At 40.5% G+C, this 18335-nt stretch overlaps 1 protein-coding gene across 2 annotated transcripts in view; it reads left to right on the top strand.

Moving 5' to 3' along the window:
* FER (FER tyrosine kinase) overlaps positions 1–18335 on the top strand; it is a 197914-nt gene that overhangs the window by 164200 nt on the left and 15379 nt on the right. For both annotated transcript variants that reach the window (XM_089492471.1, XM_089492463.1), the window contains exon 18: positions 14409–14563. In XM_089492471.1, coding sequence (XP_089348597.1) covers positions 14409–14563 — 155 coding nt within the window. The remainder of the gene's footprint in view (positions 1–14408; positions 14564–18335) is intronic.

Below are 18335 nucleotides of genomic sequence, written 5' to 3'. Positions count from 1 at the left end.
TGGTACATTCATCCTTTAACCCCATACCCCAATCCCAATTGAGAGAATTCACACATGTAATTGATGTAGCTCCAAGAATTAGCAAAAATTATCAGAAAATGCTTCCGAGAAATTTTCTGGTGAAACTAAAATAGAGAGAATAGACTACATGAGGCTCTCAGATTATCCTCTGTCTTCTTTGGATTCTTCAAATGAAATAGGAATGGAAAATATTATATGCAAGACTAAGCAGGTGTTTAGATAAAAATGAACTTAAATAATGTTTAATCTGTGTTATTAATAAGGGATGTCATAGGAAAAATGTTAGGTTGAATATCAGCCATTAGGAGCTATTCTAGAATACATTGCATGCCATTTTTAGAAGATCATCCCAACTGTCAATTGCTTCTGAAAAATAAAATGTTGTTCAGGTTCTCAGTGCCTCTTTTGTTGTATCTGTTTGATTAACCTCTTACTGTGTAACTGTGATCCCTACCTATTCATGTTCTGCACTGAATCTGGACTTTGTCATTTAGAATTTAGCCTTTCATCATGTTGACTGATTTTAAAATGCATTCATTATTTTTTCCACCATCTGTCTAATCGTTTATTACTGTGAGGTGTGAAATTGTAATCTATTTTACCCTCTTTTTAATGACAGTGGTTAAATCTATTCAGGCATATGTAGCTATTTATGTTAAACCTGACCATTGGTCCTTTCCCCCAGTACTGTCAGTGTTTCCAAAGGGGTTTATCTAGAGATATCTTGACTTCTTTCCCAACCCAGGTATTTGGTTTCCATTTAATTTAAGGGGGTAGAGATGGATTCTGGGATAAAACAAGGATGGGCAAAATGCAGTCTTTCACATGCAACTTCCAGCAGCCCCACATGGCATAGTCAACTGTGAACAACTGAATTGTTCAAGTCCCCCCCCCCAAAAAAAAGTTAGAAACAATGCAACAGCTTCATCGTCTTGCCACTATGTTTCATCATCATCATCATCATCATCATTATCTGCTTGCTAACATTGGTTAGCAAGTTCCAACTTTCTAGTCAACCAAAGCACAATGCACTGCCCACTGTCAGTCCAAAGCCAAAGTAGAAAATTGGCTTTATTTCATTCTCTCCCATTTTAGCCCACAAGCTGTTAGTGCAGATGCCTATATGTTTTCTGTTCCACTGCTAATATTAACTTCTGGACATTGAAAAACTGAAGCGTGTCCAAAGGAGGCTGACCAAAATGGTGAAGGGTCTGGAAACCATATCCTGTGAGGAACGACTGAGGGAGCTGGGTATGTTTAGCCTGGAGAAGAGAAGGTTAAGAGGTAATATGATAGCCCTGTTTAAATATTTGAAGAGATGTCATATTGAGGAGGGAGCTAGCTTGTTTTCTGCTGCTCCAGAGACTAGGACCCGGAACAATTGATGCAAGCTACAGGAGAAGAGATTCCACCTCAACATTAGGAAGAACTTCCTGACAGTAAGAGCTGTTTGACTATGGAACAAACTCCCTCAGAGTGTAGTGGAATCTCCTTCCTTGGAGGTCTTTAAACAGAGGCTGGATGGCCATCTGTCGGGGATGCTTTGATTTAGATTTCCTGCATGGCAGAAGGTTGGACTGGAAGACCCTTGCTGTCTCTTCCAGCTCTATGATTCAATGATTCTATGGATGGAATCTGTAACACAGAGCTTTAGAGCTCCCTCTCTACTGTGTGCTGTGGCCCTGTCTTGTAGTGAGATGATGGGGCTGGGTTAACATTACAACTGTCCCCTTACATTCAGCCATCCTGGATAAGTGTTCCACTGAGCTGCTCTTCTTGCCATGGCTACCAACTTTCTGAAGTCTATATTAGATGGTTTCCTCCTTGAGTTAATAGACTAGGTCCAGACCTGCCACCAGGTAGTAGCTGCTTTGAGGCCTCCTAAACAGCCCTTTCAGCTACAGATTAATTTCTGTACAGTATTCTCAATCCTTCTGCTGCCGCTTCCACCTAAATTCATTTGATATTGCACGTGTTCACTTTCTCCCAAAAGCCTCTGGATTCTGAGAGCATTGTTTCTGACATTAAAAGGGCACTTTTTAAAAAACAATTTTATTATTAAAATAGAACAATACAAACAAATGCACCATAAATAATCCACGTAGTATATCATAACATTTGTATATACCTACATACTTACATTACTGCATATTACATATTTACACACATTCTTACTAAACATGAAGAGTAAGAAAACCTACCCTAACAACCTTCTTTAAACTCCCTAACACTCTCTTCTACTCTTACCTTCCAATATCTTCCTTCCTATACACTACTCTTTTGGTTCTTCCCTTCTTTCCCCTTTCTTATATCCTTTATCTTCCTATCTACTCTTACCCTCTGCACCTTCTTATACCTTCTTATTATCTATCATATCATCTCTTCTACTCTTCAATGACTATATTCCATACAAATTCTCACTTCATTCCTCTTCCACTCACAACCTCATTCATACCAACTTCCTCCTACCAGTCTTGATCAAAAGAGCAATTTTTGGTGACCAACAGCTGACGTCCAAGAAACAGATAAATAATTTCAAAGTATATGAATTAGCATAAAATTGGCATATGTTTATTTGTAGATATAGATGCACAGTTAGAAAATAAGGCTGTAATGTAAATAGAAATACAAACTAAGTGGGAAGACATTTCCTGTGTGTTTGCTCCCTCTGCTGCCTAGGTACTCACGGATGATGGGCAAAATAAAATTCCCTTTCTGCTCTTCTCATGTGTGTGTGTGTGTGTATTTTTCTTCAAGTTGCCTGTAGACTAATTGCAACCCCATTAATTTCTTAGGGTTTTCTTAGGTAAGGAATACTTACAGTTCCTTCCTCTGAAATATAGCCAACAGTAGAAGTACTCAAACTTTTTACCCTTGGGATCCCCCTTTACATCTAGATATGAACATTCCCCCCCCCCCCACATGACAGAGTACACTCGTCCCTCCACATTCACTGGGTTTAGGGGCATAAGACCCCCATGAATGTGAAGAAAATGTAAATAACAAAAACACTATGTTTTTACTTGATTGAACACCTCTAGGAATCTCTAGGTCCTCCAGTGCAACTCTGTGGTCAACATCATATTGACCATAGAATTGTTCTGGAGGAGTTACAAATGCCTAGTGGAGTGTTCTCTCTAGGAATCTCTAGGTCCATCATTTTGACTTTTGGTTAAAATTGACCATAGATTTGTGCTGGAGAACCTAGATATTCCTAGAGAGAACATATTAATAAAATCTGTGAATAATCAGATCTGCAAAAGTCAAAGCTGCAGATGTGGAGGGACAAATGTATAGGAATAAAAATATTTTGTTTATTTAGTGCAAGCGTTTTCATTTGTACCTTCATGTATATTCATATTTTAATGTTTTATAAGGAAATAACGTTGTTCAAATTAGAACAGTTTTATTCAAGTAAATTCAATATTAACACAGGTATAAATTTTGCACATAAAACAGTTTGGGAAGAGGTACTTTAAAAAGTTTAGGAAGAGGGATCAGGGCCTCCTACTTTTGGGCCCTCCTTGAGCAATTTTTGCACATGCCCCAGGGGTCCCACCCCACTTTTTGGGAACCTACAGTATCTGGTATTCATTAGCAGTTTCCCTGCTTAGCTTCCATGATTTTGTGCCTTTGGAATATTTAGGGCTATGTATGCAAATTGCCCTGCTATCCCATGCCTTCCACGAAAAAAGGGAACATCACCCACAGCATTCCACTTAATGTAGTAGTGATTAGAAGTTGATGAGCATATCCAATGTTTTCAAAATGAACAGCTGTTTATCTTGCCATTAATTGTTGTTGTTGTTGTTGTTAGCCACCTTCGAGTCAATCTCGACTCATGGTGACCCTGTGGATGAGAAATCTCCAAGATTCCCTATCCTCCATTGCTCTGTATAGGTCTTGCAAATTCATACCTATGACTTCCTTATTAGAATTCATCCATCTAACATCTGGCCTTTTTCTACATCCCTCCATCTTTCCTAGCATTATTGTGTTTTCCAATGAGTTGTGCCTTCTCATGATGTGGCCAAAGTACAACACTCTCAACATAATCATCTTGGCTTCCAGGGAAATTTTAGACTTGATCTGCTCTAGGACTCATTTGTTTGTCTTTTTGTCTATCCACAGTATCATCAGCACTCTTCTCCAGCACTACATTTCAAAAGAATTGATTTTCTTTTTACCCATGTTCGTCATTGTTCAGCTCTCACATCGTACATGGTAATGTGGAATACAGTGGCTTGTACGATTCTGACTTTTGTGCTCTGTTGTATATCTTTACACTTTAGAATCTCTTCTAGCTCTTTCATTGCTGCTACCATGCCACAAAATAACAAGAAATCTTTTGCCCTGTAGATTTTAGAACTCTAGCAGGTCCGTATATTTCCCTATATAGTTTTGCATTCAAATTGGGAAACTCTGGTTTCCCAATTTGATATGAACAAGGATATTAAAAGACAGCTTAAAATTGGCAGCTGGGGGTGGTGGTATTAATGTGTTGTCTTATTTTATCATTTTCTGGTTTTGAAAAACTAGAAGGGTTTGGATAATTGGATGTGTCCTATTTTAACCATGACTGACATTAAATGACATGGAAAGGGGCTTTTTGTGCAGAACAACAAGTTAGTACATACCTTAGTTTATTCCAAATACACCCTTAAATGAGATGTGCTGAGTGCTTGTGTTCAGAATTACACCAATTAAATATCATTAACCAGCACAACAGTGTGAAAAACACTGGCCATTGGAAACTGACAATCAGTTGGAATATACAACTTCTGTGGAATTAATCTAATGCTCTGCTCAGATAAATTTGTAGTATCAACAGTTCGACATATGAAACCACACTTGAGAGGTAGCCGCCACAAATCATAAACCTAAATGTACAATGATAGCTAATGAGAATAAAAAGCTTCAGAATTATAGGCTAAATTGTTTAGGAATGGGCTTAGCAGGTAAACAAAGACTTTATTTAGATTGCATCACTTCAGAAAGGAAAATCTCCCATATCTCAGATTGGGTCTTAATATAATACCACTAAAAATAAAGTCTTATCAAACAGTGTGCTGAATTATTGAAATTGGACAAAGGTAAGACATGTTTTCCAACTGCAGAAAGGAAATATGTTGAGACAGAAAATAAATTGAATTGCAGCCCTTTGTTTCAAGATATAAATGAATTATAGGGGGAAAGTCTTTATTCATAACATAGTCTCATATTTCGATCTAGCACACTGAAGCAATCATAAAAGCCGAAGAAATTTATTGTAAAGTCAAGGAGAAAGAGAGAGAGAGAGAGAGAGAGAGAGAGAGTGTACACAAAGAAAATCACATTATAGATTGAAATAGGGAGTGATAAAAAATCCCATCAAAACAACTTGAAAATAGCTGTTAAAATACATTTTCCCCAAGCTACTGCTTATTCATAACATTTGTACCATTATTTGTGAATATTTTGTTATTAATCTGAATATATTTTGTATTGGTTACAAAACAGAGCATGCCCAGTTGATGCCTCTTACTGTGTAATTTTTGCAGATGAATTAGCCTGGAATCACGACTGCTCCTTTAAATTCAGATTGAGTAACTGTGATAGGTCCACATAATCAAGATACAGTCGGGTCTTGCCAAGTTTGCCAGACTATCTGAAAGACCATGTCTCCCCATAAGAACCTGCAAGATGACCTAACAAATACAGTCTTAAAGGTGACAACAAAGAGGGCAAAAGTGGGTGATGCAGAAATAAGCATAGGTAGGCAGAAGTGGATTGGAGTCCACAAAAGCTCATGCTGAAATAAATTAATTTTAAAGTTGCTGCATGACTCCTTTCTTTCTTTCTTTCTTTTCTTTTCTTTTCTTTTCTTTTCTTTTCTTTCTACATCAAAACATACTGACATAGTTGTTTCTCTGAATATAAATTATTATCATCAAGAGTCACATATGTAATGAACATCAAGGTACTATAATTGTTGGTAAATATAAGCCATTGATTGAGAGAAACCTGCATATGATCTGAATAGCCTTATTCGCTTAAGCTATGTAGGATGTACACACAGTAATCATCCATATTTCTAGAACCAATTTGGTCAAAAATTATTTCTCATTGTATATATTTTGTGGTTAATGTTTTTACTTCTCAATACAGAATAAGCCCAGAATCTTGCTTTGCATATTGTTAATATTGTCTCTCAGTTGTGTATTTTTCCATTGGTCTGTTTCATCCTGAACACTACTTCATGATCATAAACTGCTTTGTTTCACACATTCTCTGAAGTTTCAGTTTTAGGTTCGCTCAATAACAGAATTTTCCACACTGTCCATAGCTCTTATTTGCTTCTGGAATAATGATGTGTCTTGACTCCATGTTAAAAAGCTTTCTAATCTTTTCCAAACTTTCCATTAGATTTCCTTCCTGACAAACAGCGGAAATCATTTTAATTGGTTGCAAGGCACTCAGCAGTGAGAAGATTTTTTAAAGCATTCGTTATTGGGTAGATTTTTCTGCTCAGCAGCCCAGAAAAATCTTCATGCTGCTATGCATTCAGCAGACAATTAGAATAGGGGTAAAAGTGGTGCAAAGTTGGGGAACTCCTTAAAACCCTGAATAGAGCCCTAAAAAGATTAATGAGTGATAAGGGCATATATTTTTCAAGCTCATACTAAGTCATACATCCTTCTTCCCCCAGTACCATCATGTATTCACTATCCTGGTGGCTAACAGGGCATTATTTATTTCCCTTTTTTCAGGAATATTTAAACACATAAGTGTTTCTGATCTTGAAAAAATCCCTTGTGATTCAGGGGAAATCTTAAGTAGTAAGGCTGTTCATATCATATCGGTTTTTAATACAATTACTGCTTTGCAGGGAACAACTAGAACTGTTCCTGTTCTTAAGACAAGCTTTCTACTTGTTTTGCAGTGGCTGACATGAGTGGTGTTCCCGCATTAGGTGTCACCCAGTACAGAGGGGCAGGACTTTCAGTGGGTGGGACTTCTAGAACGGCATGTGCTGCCTCCCCATGCCATCCCGCCACATGTGCCATTCCATTCCCCCTGTGTGCTGGTCTGCTCCTGGAGATGGAGTGTGTAGTGGGTGTAGTGCATGCTGTGGACAAAGCAGCACGTGCATGGGGCATGGAGCGGCACACGCAGGACAGAGTAGCGTGCGTGGGGAAGGAGCGTGGGGGATGGAGTGTCACCCAGTGGAGTCCGCACCTCCCAGTGACACTACTGGCTAACATACCACAAATTTTTAAGTCTTTTCTATACCCCAATCTTTATCAGGGAAAAGCAGTTTTCTAAACGGGGCTAGTTAAAGCCCTACTGTATCTGAACAGTACCTGAAAACCAAGAAAGAACTTCTTGGAAACTGTATACACATTGCTTTCATTTCCATGGTAAAAGAAAAGTATGATATAAATGTAATAGTAAAGGACTTCTCAAGCCACAAATATTGAAGAATGTGAGAAATCCACTTTTAAAACATCTGAATGGCCTTGATTGAAAACATGACGCAGCCTTAAAGATTCAAGACTTCTGTGGAAAGCACCAAGGACCTGATCCAGATCCATGTGCATTCATTTGCACATGTGAGAGAAGGGTCTTGCACATACAGCTTTTTTCACCCAGTGGTTGGAAATGTCTTTCCCTCCTCTGTGAACATTCAAAGAAGCCAAAGGCTGAAAAGGATTTAGGTTTAAAAGGCTTGGGGGGAAAAGCAGCATGTGAGTATAATATTCTACTTCTGATAGAACCAGGAAAGATGTTAAGGCTCTGCTGTCCTCCTCCCTTTGCCCTCTCTCAATTTGCCTTTCTTCCTCATGCACACATTCTTGAAACTTTGGTTAGAAGGAATATGACTGGAATTGGTAGAAAGTCAAGGTTGTTATTGGTGGAGGTGAGTGATAGTGGTGTAAAGAAGTAAGTACTTTTTCTCCCATACAGTGCTTTCACCTTTAAATGATTCTTACGTTGCCTATTTTGCAGACTGTTTTTTAAAGAAGTGCCTAGGTCTAAAAACCCAGGTTGTTCATGGAATGGCTACTTCCTTCCTTAATGTTTCATTCTGGCCAACACAGCCAGACACTTAGTGTTGATGCAAACATGTTTCCATGCTGTCTTAGGGCTCCCAAGACTAAACAAACTCACAACCCATGTTGAAGCCAGATTAGCACTGATTCTGCCAAGCATGCTGTGTTTCTGCCTATGTTGATTGGTGCCACTAATAGAACTGGGCAGCTTGCCTCTCTTACAGTGCTGAAACAACGTTTTGGGTATTGAGGAATCTTTCTTCTATCTCTCTGAGGTGGGACGTAGATGGACATTACAATCCTTCAGCCTGATTGGATGCATAATGACTTTACACAGACTTGCAGTTTTCACTTTCTTGTATATGATTTTTCTAGCTGTTGGATTGTCAGGAAGTCTGAGTGGGCAGTGTGCTTATTTGTAGCAAACATAGTATGGCATTCTAATAACCATAAGATAAATATCTAGTGTTCAATAATTCATTTATTCAAATTGTGCATATCTGAATATAGTGCTAGTATAGTAGTACCCTTGCTTGAGCTAGGATGGTTGTGCTGCCTTTCAATAAACTAGAATATAAGTTTTACACCCAGGAAAGAACAGCAGAATTAGGTCTGTGGCTTGTATCCATCTTACATATAAATAACATTCCATTTAAAAGCCTGTATAATTTATAATCTTAATAATCCTTAAAAGAAATCATAATAATCCTCAAAGACACAATTCATTACTTATGCATAGCAACCTGTCTGTTAGCAAATTATCTGTCGATGCTGAAAGCAAAAGGCAAATGCTTTATAAATCCTTTTCTCAGAAATGACTGTTAATGCTGTAACTGTAATTCGCTACATTAAATGCTTGTGTTCAAATAGTTTAACATTTTTTCCTTTGGACAGCAGTGTTCATAAACAAATGGGAATATAAGCTTTTTATAATGTTTTGAGTTACAGTCTTTTTATTGCAGAATGGCTTTCACGGAGTGTTTCTGCTTTGTTTTCAGGATTTTTATTTTATTTGTGAGCTTTGCTCTCCACCAGCCCAGTCTTCAAAATATTTAAATCAGTGAGAACTGCTGCAGAGTGATAAGGGCTTAAACATGCAAAGTTCTGATGACCAAATGTTTTTGTTACTGCAGCCCTGAGTGAGAGCCTGGAAGCAGCTTTTTAGAAATAACTAGTTACTTGTAATTAGTTCTTTTTTCTGGTAAAGAAGTTATAATGATAAATGGCTGTAATTGAACACTGGATAATTTCACTTCCTTTCTAGAGTAACTATAGATTTTATGAGGTGTAACCTTGCTTAATAGTGGAAGGAGATTATCACATGGTTCAGGCTGTGCCTTGAGCTCCCAGCTTTTGCTCTGCTGGGGCAGCAACAAAGTGGGTGGAAGGAGTGTTTCTTTTGTACCAAAGGCCAGCAGCCTTTCAAATCTAAGTAAAAAGTAAACATTTTAACCACTTTCTAAAAATAGGAAGGTAAAGAGTTGCATTAAAAAGTAGTAACTAACAGCAACAACAAAAAAATCTGTATCTTGTGCTTGTAAATGTCTCTAGACTAAGTTTTAAAGTAACATCCCAGCATTCCCTAAACCACAGCCTTGAAGACTCCTATGGCTGGCTCATTGGGGCCAACTGGGCTTTTAATATTTTAGGAGTTGTTCTTGTTCTTGTCTACCTTCAAATCATTTCCAGCCTATCGTAATCCTATCACAGGGTTTTCTTGGCAAGATTTGTTGGGGAGGAGTGTGGCCTTTCCTTCTTCTGAGGCTGAGAGTGTGTGACTTGCCCAAGGTCACCCAGTGGGTTTGCATAGCTTAGTGGTTTCCAGAATCATAGTCCAGTACTCAAACCACTACACCACATTTGTTCTGTTTTAAACATAAAGCAGAAAATACTTTCCTTTCTCCAATTCTTTGTGTCTAATTACTTTGGAAATGCATGAGAATTTTGCAGTTTGCAATTTTGGATGAAATCCCAACTCCAGATATTTAGCATCTTGTTGATCAGATAGATTTACTTTTTGTACAGAAACTGTCATAGATGATTATCAGGAAGAAATGTATTAGGAGTATGTCCGCACTGATTGCCCAGGACTTCTCAATGGCTTTCAATACTATTGACTAAGGTATCTTTATTGATTGCCTTTATTGGATGGGAGCTGCATCAGATGATTCTCTTCTTACAAGGTGGAAATACACCAGGAGGTAGTCTAGCACATTCCTTTGGAAATCAATCTAGCTTTGGTTATCCATGCTCAGGAAATGCATACAGTTTACTGCAGTCAACCTTTCTAAGGCTGCCTTTGAAAATGCTTTGGAAGTTACATTTATTTCCAGAAACACTTGCTACTGGACTGCTAACCAAGATGAGGGCAGAGAAGAAAGGTCATGCACTTATGGCGGAAAAATGAAATACATAGATATAGGATGGGGGACACCTGGCTGAATGAAAGGGATGTGTGAAAGGGATCTAGGAGTCCAAGTAGACCACAAGTTGAACATGAGTCAACAGTGCGATGCGGCAGCTAACAAGGCCAATGCGATTTTAGGCTGCATCAATAGAAGTATAGTGTCTAGATTAAGGGAAGTAATAGTGCCACTCTATTCTGCTTTGGTCATGCCTCATCTGGAATACTGTGTCCAGTTTTGGGCACCACAATTCAAAAAGGACATTGAGAAACTGGAGCGTGTCCAAAGGAGGGTGAGTAAAATGGTGAAGGGCCTGGAAACCATGCCCTATGAGGAATGATTTAAGGAGCTAGGGATGTTTAGCCTGGAGAAGAGAAGGTTAAGAGGTGATATGATAGCCCTGTTTAAATATTTGAAGGGATGTCATATTGAAGAGGGAGCAAGCTGTTTTTCTGCTGCTCCAGAGACTAGAACGCAGAACAATGGATGCAAACTGCAGGAAAAGAGATTCCACCAAAACATTAGGAGGAACTTCCTGATAGTAAGGGCTGTTTGAGAGTGGAACAAACTCCCTTGGAGTGTGGTGGAATCTCCTTCCTTAGAGGCCTTCAAACAGTCTGGATGGCCATCTATCGGGGATGCTTTGATTGAGATTTCCTGCATGGCAGGGGATTGGACTGGATGTCCCTTGTGGTCTCTTCCAACTCTATGATTCTATAATTCTGTGTATCTGTTTTGTGCTTCTGTATTTTGGACACAGTGAAGGTGCTTTGGCAATTATACTTCTGAGGAACAACGAAGAGCTATACTTCTTTGGTGGTCTTTAAAGAGAGGCTGCATGGCCATCTGTCAGGGATGCTTTGATTGTGAATTCCTCCATGGCAAGGGGTTGGACATGATGCCCCTTGTGGTCTCTTCCAACTCCATGATTCTGAACTGTGTTCTCATATCCATCTGCCTGTAGACCAAGATCTATATGTGCTTCTCCTGGTGCTCCTGGCATTGGAAGGCTGGGACAACTAAAAGTGGCAAGTAGGGAAAGGGATATTTCACATGTTGACCTGCCTGTGGTAGACCTTCCTCAAGGACTTTTCTGTGCTATCTATTGGATGTGAGGGCAGTCTGGCTGCAACATCTGTCACTCCACTGTTCGCCAGGGTTGGTATCTATTTTATTTGGGCATCAAGCAAGGAACTTTTTCATTTTCCCAGTGTCAATTTTTAATAAAGTAAACTTTATGGACTACAGCAAAGCTTTTGACTGTATAGATCACCCCCCCCCAAAAAAAAAAAAAAAAACCCTATGGAGTGATCTTAAAGAAATGGGTGTACCATTGCACTTGGTTGTCCTGATGGGAAACCTGTAGTCAGGACAGGAGGCTACCTTCAGACCAGAATATGGAGAAACAGAGTGGTTCGCAGTTGTAATAGGAGTCAGATAAAGCTGCATGCTATAACCTATTTATTCAATTTGTATGCAGAAAATATCATACACAGAGCAGGTTTGAACATGGAGGAAATAGGAGTGAAAATTGGAGGAAAGAATATGAACTATCTAATATATAGAGATGACACCATACTACTAGCAGAAAACATCAAAGACTTGAAATGATCACTAAAAAAAGTCAGAGAGGAAAGTGTAAAGGCAGGCTTGTGATTGAACATTAAGAAAACAAAAATAATCATCATGGAAGAGCTACAGGAATTCAAGATAGACAATGAGGAAATTGAAATAGTTAAAAGATTTCCCATACGTTGGATCAATCTTTGATCACAAGGGGGATTTCAGTCAAGGATTCAGATGAAAGCTAGTATTAGGAAGGGCAGCTATGAAAGAACTAGACAAAATCTTAAAGTGTAAATATATCAAGCTGAATACCAAAGTTAGATCATCCAAGCTATCATATTTTCCATCATCATATATGGATGTGAGAGCTGGACAGTGAAGAAAGCTGCTAGAAAGAAGAAAATCAACCCATTTCAGATGTGGTGCTGGAGAAGAGTGTAAGAATACCGTAGACATCCAAAAAGACAAACAAATGCATCTTAGAACAGATCAGGCCTTAAATCTCCCTGCAAGCCAAGACAACTAAATTAAGGTTGTCATATTTTAGCCACATCATGAGAAGAGATGACTCACTGGAAAAGACAACAATGCTAAGGAAGGTAGAGGTAGAAACAGAGGAAGGCCACATATCAGATGTATAGACTCAATCAAGGCAGACATGCCCTGAGCCTGCAGGACTTGAGCAGGGCAGTGGAGGACAGGGACTTTGGAGATATCTCATCCACAGGGTCACCATGATTAAACAACAAAAACATGCTCTGAGTTTTTCTTATGAGGCCTTTTTTCCCCAGGGCCTGTGTTGAAATATTTGATGAAGACAGAGATAGTCTTTTTCAATGGTGTGGCCCCAAGTCTAGACTGTCTTCTTGATGGAGATTCACTTGACTCCAGTTCTGGATTCTCTTCAGCTTTGATTAAAATATTGGTGTGTACTCATCACTCTTTTGTATCGGCTGCTTATTTTGTTAGTTTTTTAATGATAATATGGCTTTAGTTTAGTTTTGAACTTGTTTGTGACATTTTATTCCTATATTGTCATAACATTCTTGTGTAAGACATTTTGAAGAGCAATCACTTGATGGGCAAGGTAGAAGTGTTTCAATCCTCAGACACTAGAATGATGTTTTAGTTGCCGAGAGTCACTTTTTTGGCAGAACTGGATCTACAATGAATGCAGTGAACCCAGTAGTTTTAGTAAGGTAGTGCTTAGAGTTGCAGACTAGGACTCAGAATTTCAGCTTGACCAGGAAATAAACCATAGGTGACTGTAGATCAGTTTTTTGGCCTCCACATCACAAAGTTATTCTGAGAACACACAAGTAAATACAGAAGGTACACCACACTAAGACACTTGGAGGAAAGGTGGGTTATAAACAAAATTAATTTGTAGGTGTAGATGATATCTTACCGATACATGCTTTTAATACTATTGGATGGACTTGAGACAAGCAACAGGCACTGAATTTATTTTGAAATGTTGTGTGAACTATTTGTTCATAAATTGTTCACTTTTCATTGTTTGTATGGGTCTAGATTTTTTTCTGATAAGATCATGTTTAACCATAAGAGAGAAATCCATAACAGCCAAGAATGCAATTTTTGCCAGAAACAGCAATAGGAACAAGCTCTGGAGAATGGGTCTCGGCCCCAATGAATAAGAAAAACATCTAAACCTAAATCTTGTATCACTTTTTCTATACAGTGAGCCCTGGGTATCTACTGGGGTGTGGTTCCAGGAGCCTCATGGATACTAAAATCCATGGATCTTCAAATCTTATTATATACAATTGTATAGTAAAATGGTGCCCTTTACATAAAATGGCAAAAAAGGGTTTGCTCTTGGGATGTTTTTTTTGGGGGGGAGGTATTTTCAAGTCATGAATGGTTGAATCTGTGGGTGCAGAATGCTTGGATACAGAGAGCTGCCTGTATTTACATTTGGCAGTTATGAGACTGTCATAGTAGCTTGCATCAGATCATAGTAAGATGTAGGGTTTTCCCACTAAAATCAAGGGGACAAATGAGTCATAACTGATTCACATCCCTCTGATTTCACTGCATTTATTATAAGAAAAACTAAGTCTAGATTCAATCCTTTCTTTCTATCCTCTCACATCAGATAGTTGCCAGTCTGCACTGTACTGGAAATAACATGCCTCAAGGGCAGACCTATCTCAATACTGTTGTTTTTCATGTGCTTCTGTTAATATTTTAGAAGAGGTATTTTCCAGGAACCATTCTGCATTATATAGGTTATATGTCTAAACCTCTCCTGCAGTAAAAAAGCTGAAACTATTCCTGCCTAAACTGGTTTAGTTTTTGAATATAAAAATGCATAGTACTACTGTATTGATTTAAAGGCCATATCTTTTCCCCAACACAGGGACCTTGCTGCAAGGAACTGCCTAGTAGGAGAGAACAATGTTCTGAAAATTAGCGACTTTGGAATGTCTCGTCAAGAAGATGATGGAGTATATTCCTCTTCAGGATTAAAGCAGATTCCTATCAAATGGACTGCTCCAGAAGCTTTGAATTACGGTAAGGAATTAACATTGCTATTTGGACAGTGCTTCTTCCAAAATAGTTTTGAGGTTGGTTGGTTGGTTTTGGATTTGGTTTTGGTTTTGGTTTTGGTTTTGGTTTTGGTTTGGAGGGGGAGGGTTGTCATTAGAATTTATAATAGAAAAACATGAGAAATAGAAATACATTTGCCTCCTTTCCAAGACTTCTACAGGTCAAATCTCCATCATCCGGAATTCCAAAATCCAAAATACTCTAAAACCCAAAAATTTTTAAATGGGTGGTTCAAAGTGACACCTTTGTTTTCTGATGGTGTATATACAGAAACTTTGTTTCATGCACAAAATTGTTAAAAATGTATAAACTTCAAGCCATGTGTATAAGGTGTACAAGAAACATAAATGATTTTTGTGTTTAGTCTTTGTCCCATCTCCAAGATATTTTATTATTTATGTATGTGGGTATATACAGATACAGGTATCCCAAAATCCAAAATATTTCTGGTCCGAAACGTTTCAGATAACAGAGACCTGTATTACGATTCCCACTCTTTTAAAAACCAACAAACAAACAAAAACAAAGCAAATACTCCTTTAAGCAAATGCCCAGAAGGCTTAAGTGCCCTTTTATACTTAAAATATATATATTAATAATAATAATAATATGTTTTATTTATAGACCGCTATTCCGCGATGATCATAGCGGTGTACAGTAAAATCGTTAATACAATAAAAATACAGTTAAAGGAGGGAGAAGTCTCATCCTTCAGGCAGTCCAAGATGTTGCTGGTCTGCCTGCTGGCTCCCTCTGAGGCCGAGATGACAGTTGAGGAGGGAGGGGCCTCTTCCTTCAGGCAGTCCAAGATGTTCCTGGGTCTGCCTGATGGCTCCCTCTGAGGCCGAGGTGACAGTTGAGGAGGGAGGGGCCTCTTCCTTCAGGCAGTCCAAGATGTTGCTGGTCTGCCTGCTGGCTCCCTCTGAGGCCGAGATGACAGTTGAGGAGGGAGGGGCCTCTTCCTTCAGGCAGTCCAAGATGTTCCTGGGTCTGCCTGATGGCTCCCTCTGAGGCCGAGGTGACAGTTGAGGAGGGAGGGGCCTCTTCCTTCAGACAGTCCCTGATGTTGCTGGGTCTGCCTGCTGGCTCCCTCTGAGGCCGAGGTGACAGTTGAGGAGGGAGGGGCCTCTTCCTTCAGGCAGTCCAAGATGTTGCTGGGTCTGCCTGATGGCTCCCTCTGAGGCCGAGATGACAGTTGAAGAGGGAGGGGCCTCTTCCTTCAGGCAGTCCAAGATGTTGCTGGGTCTGCCTGATGGCTCCCTCTGAGGCCGAGATGGCAGTTGAGGAGGGAGGGGCCTCTTCCTTCAGGCAGTCCAAGATGTTGCTGGGTCTGCCTGATGGCTCCCTCTGAGGCTGAGATGACAGTTGAGGAGGGAGGGGCCTCTTCCTTCAGGCAGTCCAAGATGTTCCTGGGTCTGCCTGATGGCTCCCTCTGAGGCCGAGGTGACAGTTGAGGAGGGAGGGGCCTCTTCCTTCAGACAGTCCCTGATGTTGCTGGGTCTGCCTGCTGGCTCCCTCTGAGGCCGAGATGGCAGTTGAGGAGGGAGGGGCCTCTTCCTTCAGGCAGTCCCTGATGTTGCTGGGTCTGCCTGATGGCTCCCTCTGAGGCCGAGATGACAGTTGAAGAGGGAGGGGCCTCTTCCTTCAGGCAGTCCAAGATGTTGCTGGGTCTGCCTGATGGCTCCCTCTGAGGCCGAGATGACAGTTGAGGAGGGAGGGGCCTCTTCCTTCAGGCAGTCCCTGATGTTGCTGGGTCTGCCTGATGGCTCCCTCTGAGGCCGAGATGACAGTTGAGGAGGGAGGGGCCTCTTCCTTCAGGCAGTCCAAGATGTTGCTGGGTCTGCCTGATGGCTCCCTCTGAGGCCGAGATGACAGTTGAGGAGGGAGGGGCCTCTTCCTTCAGGCAGTCCAAGATGTTGCTGGTCTGCCTGATGGCTCCCTCTGAGGCCGAGATGACAGTTGAGGAGGGAGGGGCCTCTTCCTTCAGGCAGTCCCTGATGTTGCTGGGTCTGCCTGATGGCTCCCTCTGAGGCCGAGATGACAGTTGAGGATGGAGGGGCCTCTTCCTTCAGGCAGTCCCTGATGTTGCTGGTCTGCCTGATGGCTCCCTCTGAGGCCGAGATGACAGTTGAGGAGGGAGGGGCCTCTTCCTTCAGGCAGTCCAAGATGTTGCTGGTCTGCCTGCTGGCTCCCTCTGAGGCCGAGATGACAGTTGAGGAGGGAGGGGCCTCTTCCTTCAGGCAGTCCTTGATGTTGCTGGGTCTGCCTGATGACTCCCTCTGAGGCCGAGATGACAGTTGAGGAGGGAGGGGCCTCTTCCTTCAGGCAGTCCCTGATGTTGCTGGGTCTGCCTGATGGCTCCCTCTGAGGACTCAGCAGCTCCCACATGAACTTACCTGACTATAGAGATCTGCTTCAGAGCCCTTTTCTTTATGTTCTTGGCCCTCAGAGATGAGGTGTGTATCACCATTCCTGATAGGACCTTCATTGTAGTGCCCTGGGTGCATTTTCCAGTATCAAGTGAAAGCCTTTTACTATGGTCAAATCTCGTAGACCTTTATATATATAATTTTTATCTGGTTGGTAGTTTTTATACTGCTCATATTTTATGTGTTTATACAGTGGGCCCTCTCCTTACGCGGGGATCCGTTTTGGACCCTCCCCCCCACATAAGGGAAATTCCACGTATGCTCGCACCCCATAGGAAACAATGTTTATATTGTTGCGTGGCTTCCGCATAAGCAGGAATCCACATATAGTGCGCCCACGTATGGCACGGGCGCACTGTATGATGCTATTGCCCTCTTAAAAATATTTTATTGTAGCAGCTCTTCGAGGTTATTGCTAGAAAAGTGGTCCGTATATACACCCGCTATATAAATAAATGAACTGCAGTCGCTCCTCCATTTTTGTGGACATCGAATACGCGTCCGTTGCCCGTTCACGGGCAGAAAATGGAGGGGGACAAAATGAGACGCACACCCTCGGCGCACACTGAGCTGCCCGCAGGAACACCACTATTCAAATCAATGGGGCTTGAATACCCACAATTTTCCGTTTTCGCAAGGGGGGGGAGCAGAATGGATCCTGCGCAAAAACAGAGGAGCTACTGTATAAGTATAACACATTTTAGGTCTGTGGATAGAATTTTATGGTAGATTTCCTTGTTGTTTAACCTGTTTAGATAATCTATAACATACATACTTGATATAACAAGCAAGCGTGTAAAGTAAGTATAAATAAAAATAGGTAGGAATTTCTTTAGAATTTTGGCAATAGGTTTTTCAGACTTTTACTGTATTAGCTACTAGGTGGATATAACACCAAAGAAAATGCAGTGCTTAGAAAAGAAAGAAGCTGTTCTCTCCCCCCCCAAACCTTTTAGTTATTTACCCATCATTTTTATGCATCTTTCTGCTGTTGCCTCTGAAAATAAATAAAGGCACAGTATTAATGGAGAGGAAAAATTACCTATAACCAGACAGGCTGGTCACAGAAATAGAATGACTGTTCTAAATAAGAATGGAGGAACAGAGAGCTCTAATATAGAAAAGCACTTAGGTAACAGCATGTGTGCTTTAATCCTATGAAAAGGGTAATATATGAGTATTTTGAATGAAAGAACTAACTGATTAGAGGTTACCACATGTTGGTTTATTTTAAGGTCATGATATTCATAGGATCAAGGTCATACCACTTGGTTGCCCTCCATTACTTAGAACTTAGGTAGAACTCA

This window comes from Sceloporus occidentalis, unplaced genomic scaffold (assembly GCF_023333645.1).
Source record: "Sceloporus occidentalis isolate IW3139 unplaced genomic scaffold, rSceOcc1.0.p SCAF_1, whole genome shotgun sequence".
In the NCBI taxonomy this organism is placed as follows: Eukaryota; Metazoa; Chordata; class Lepidosauria; order Squamata; family Phrynosomatidae; genus Sceloporus; species Sceloporus occidentalis.
The sequence above is the reverse complement of the archived record's forward strand: the minus strand, read 5'-3'. Positions and strand labels throughout refer to the sequence as shown.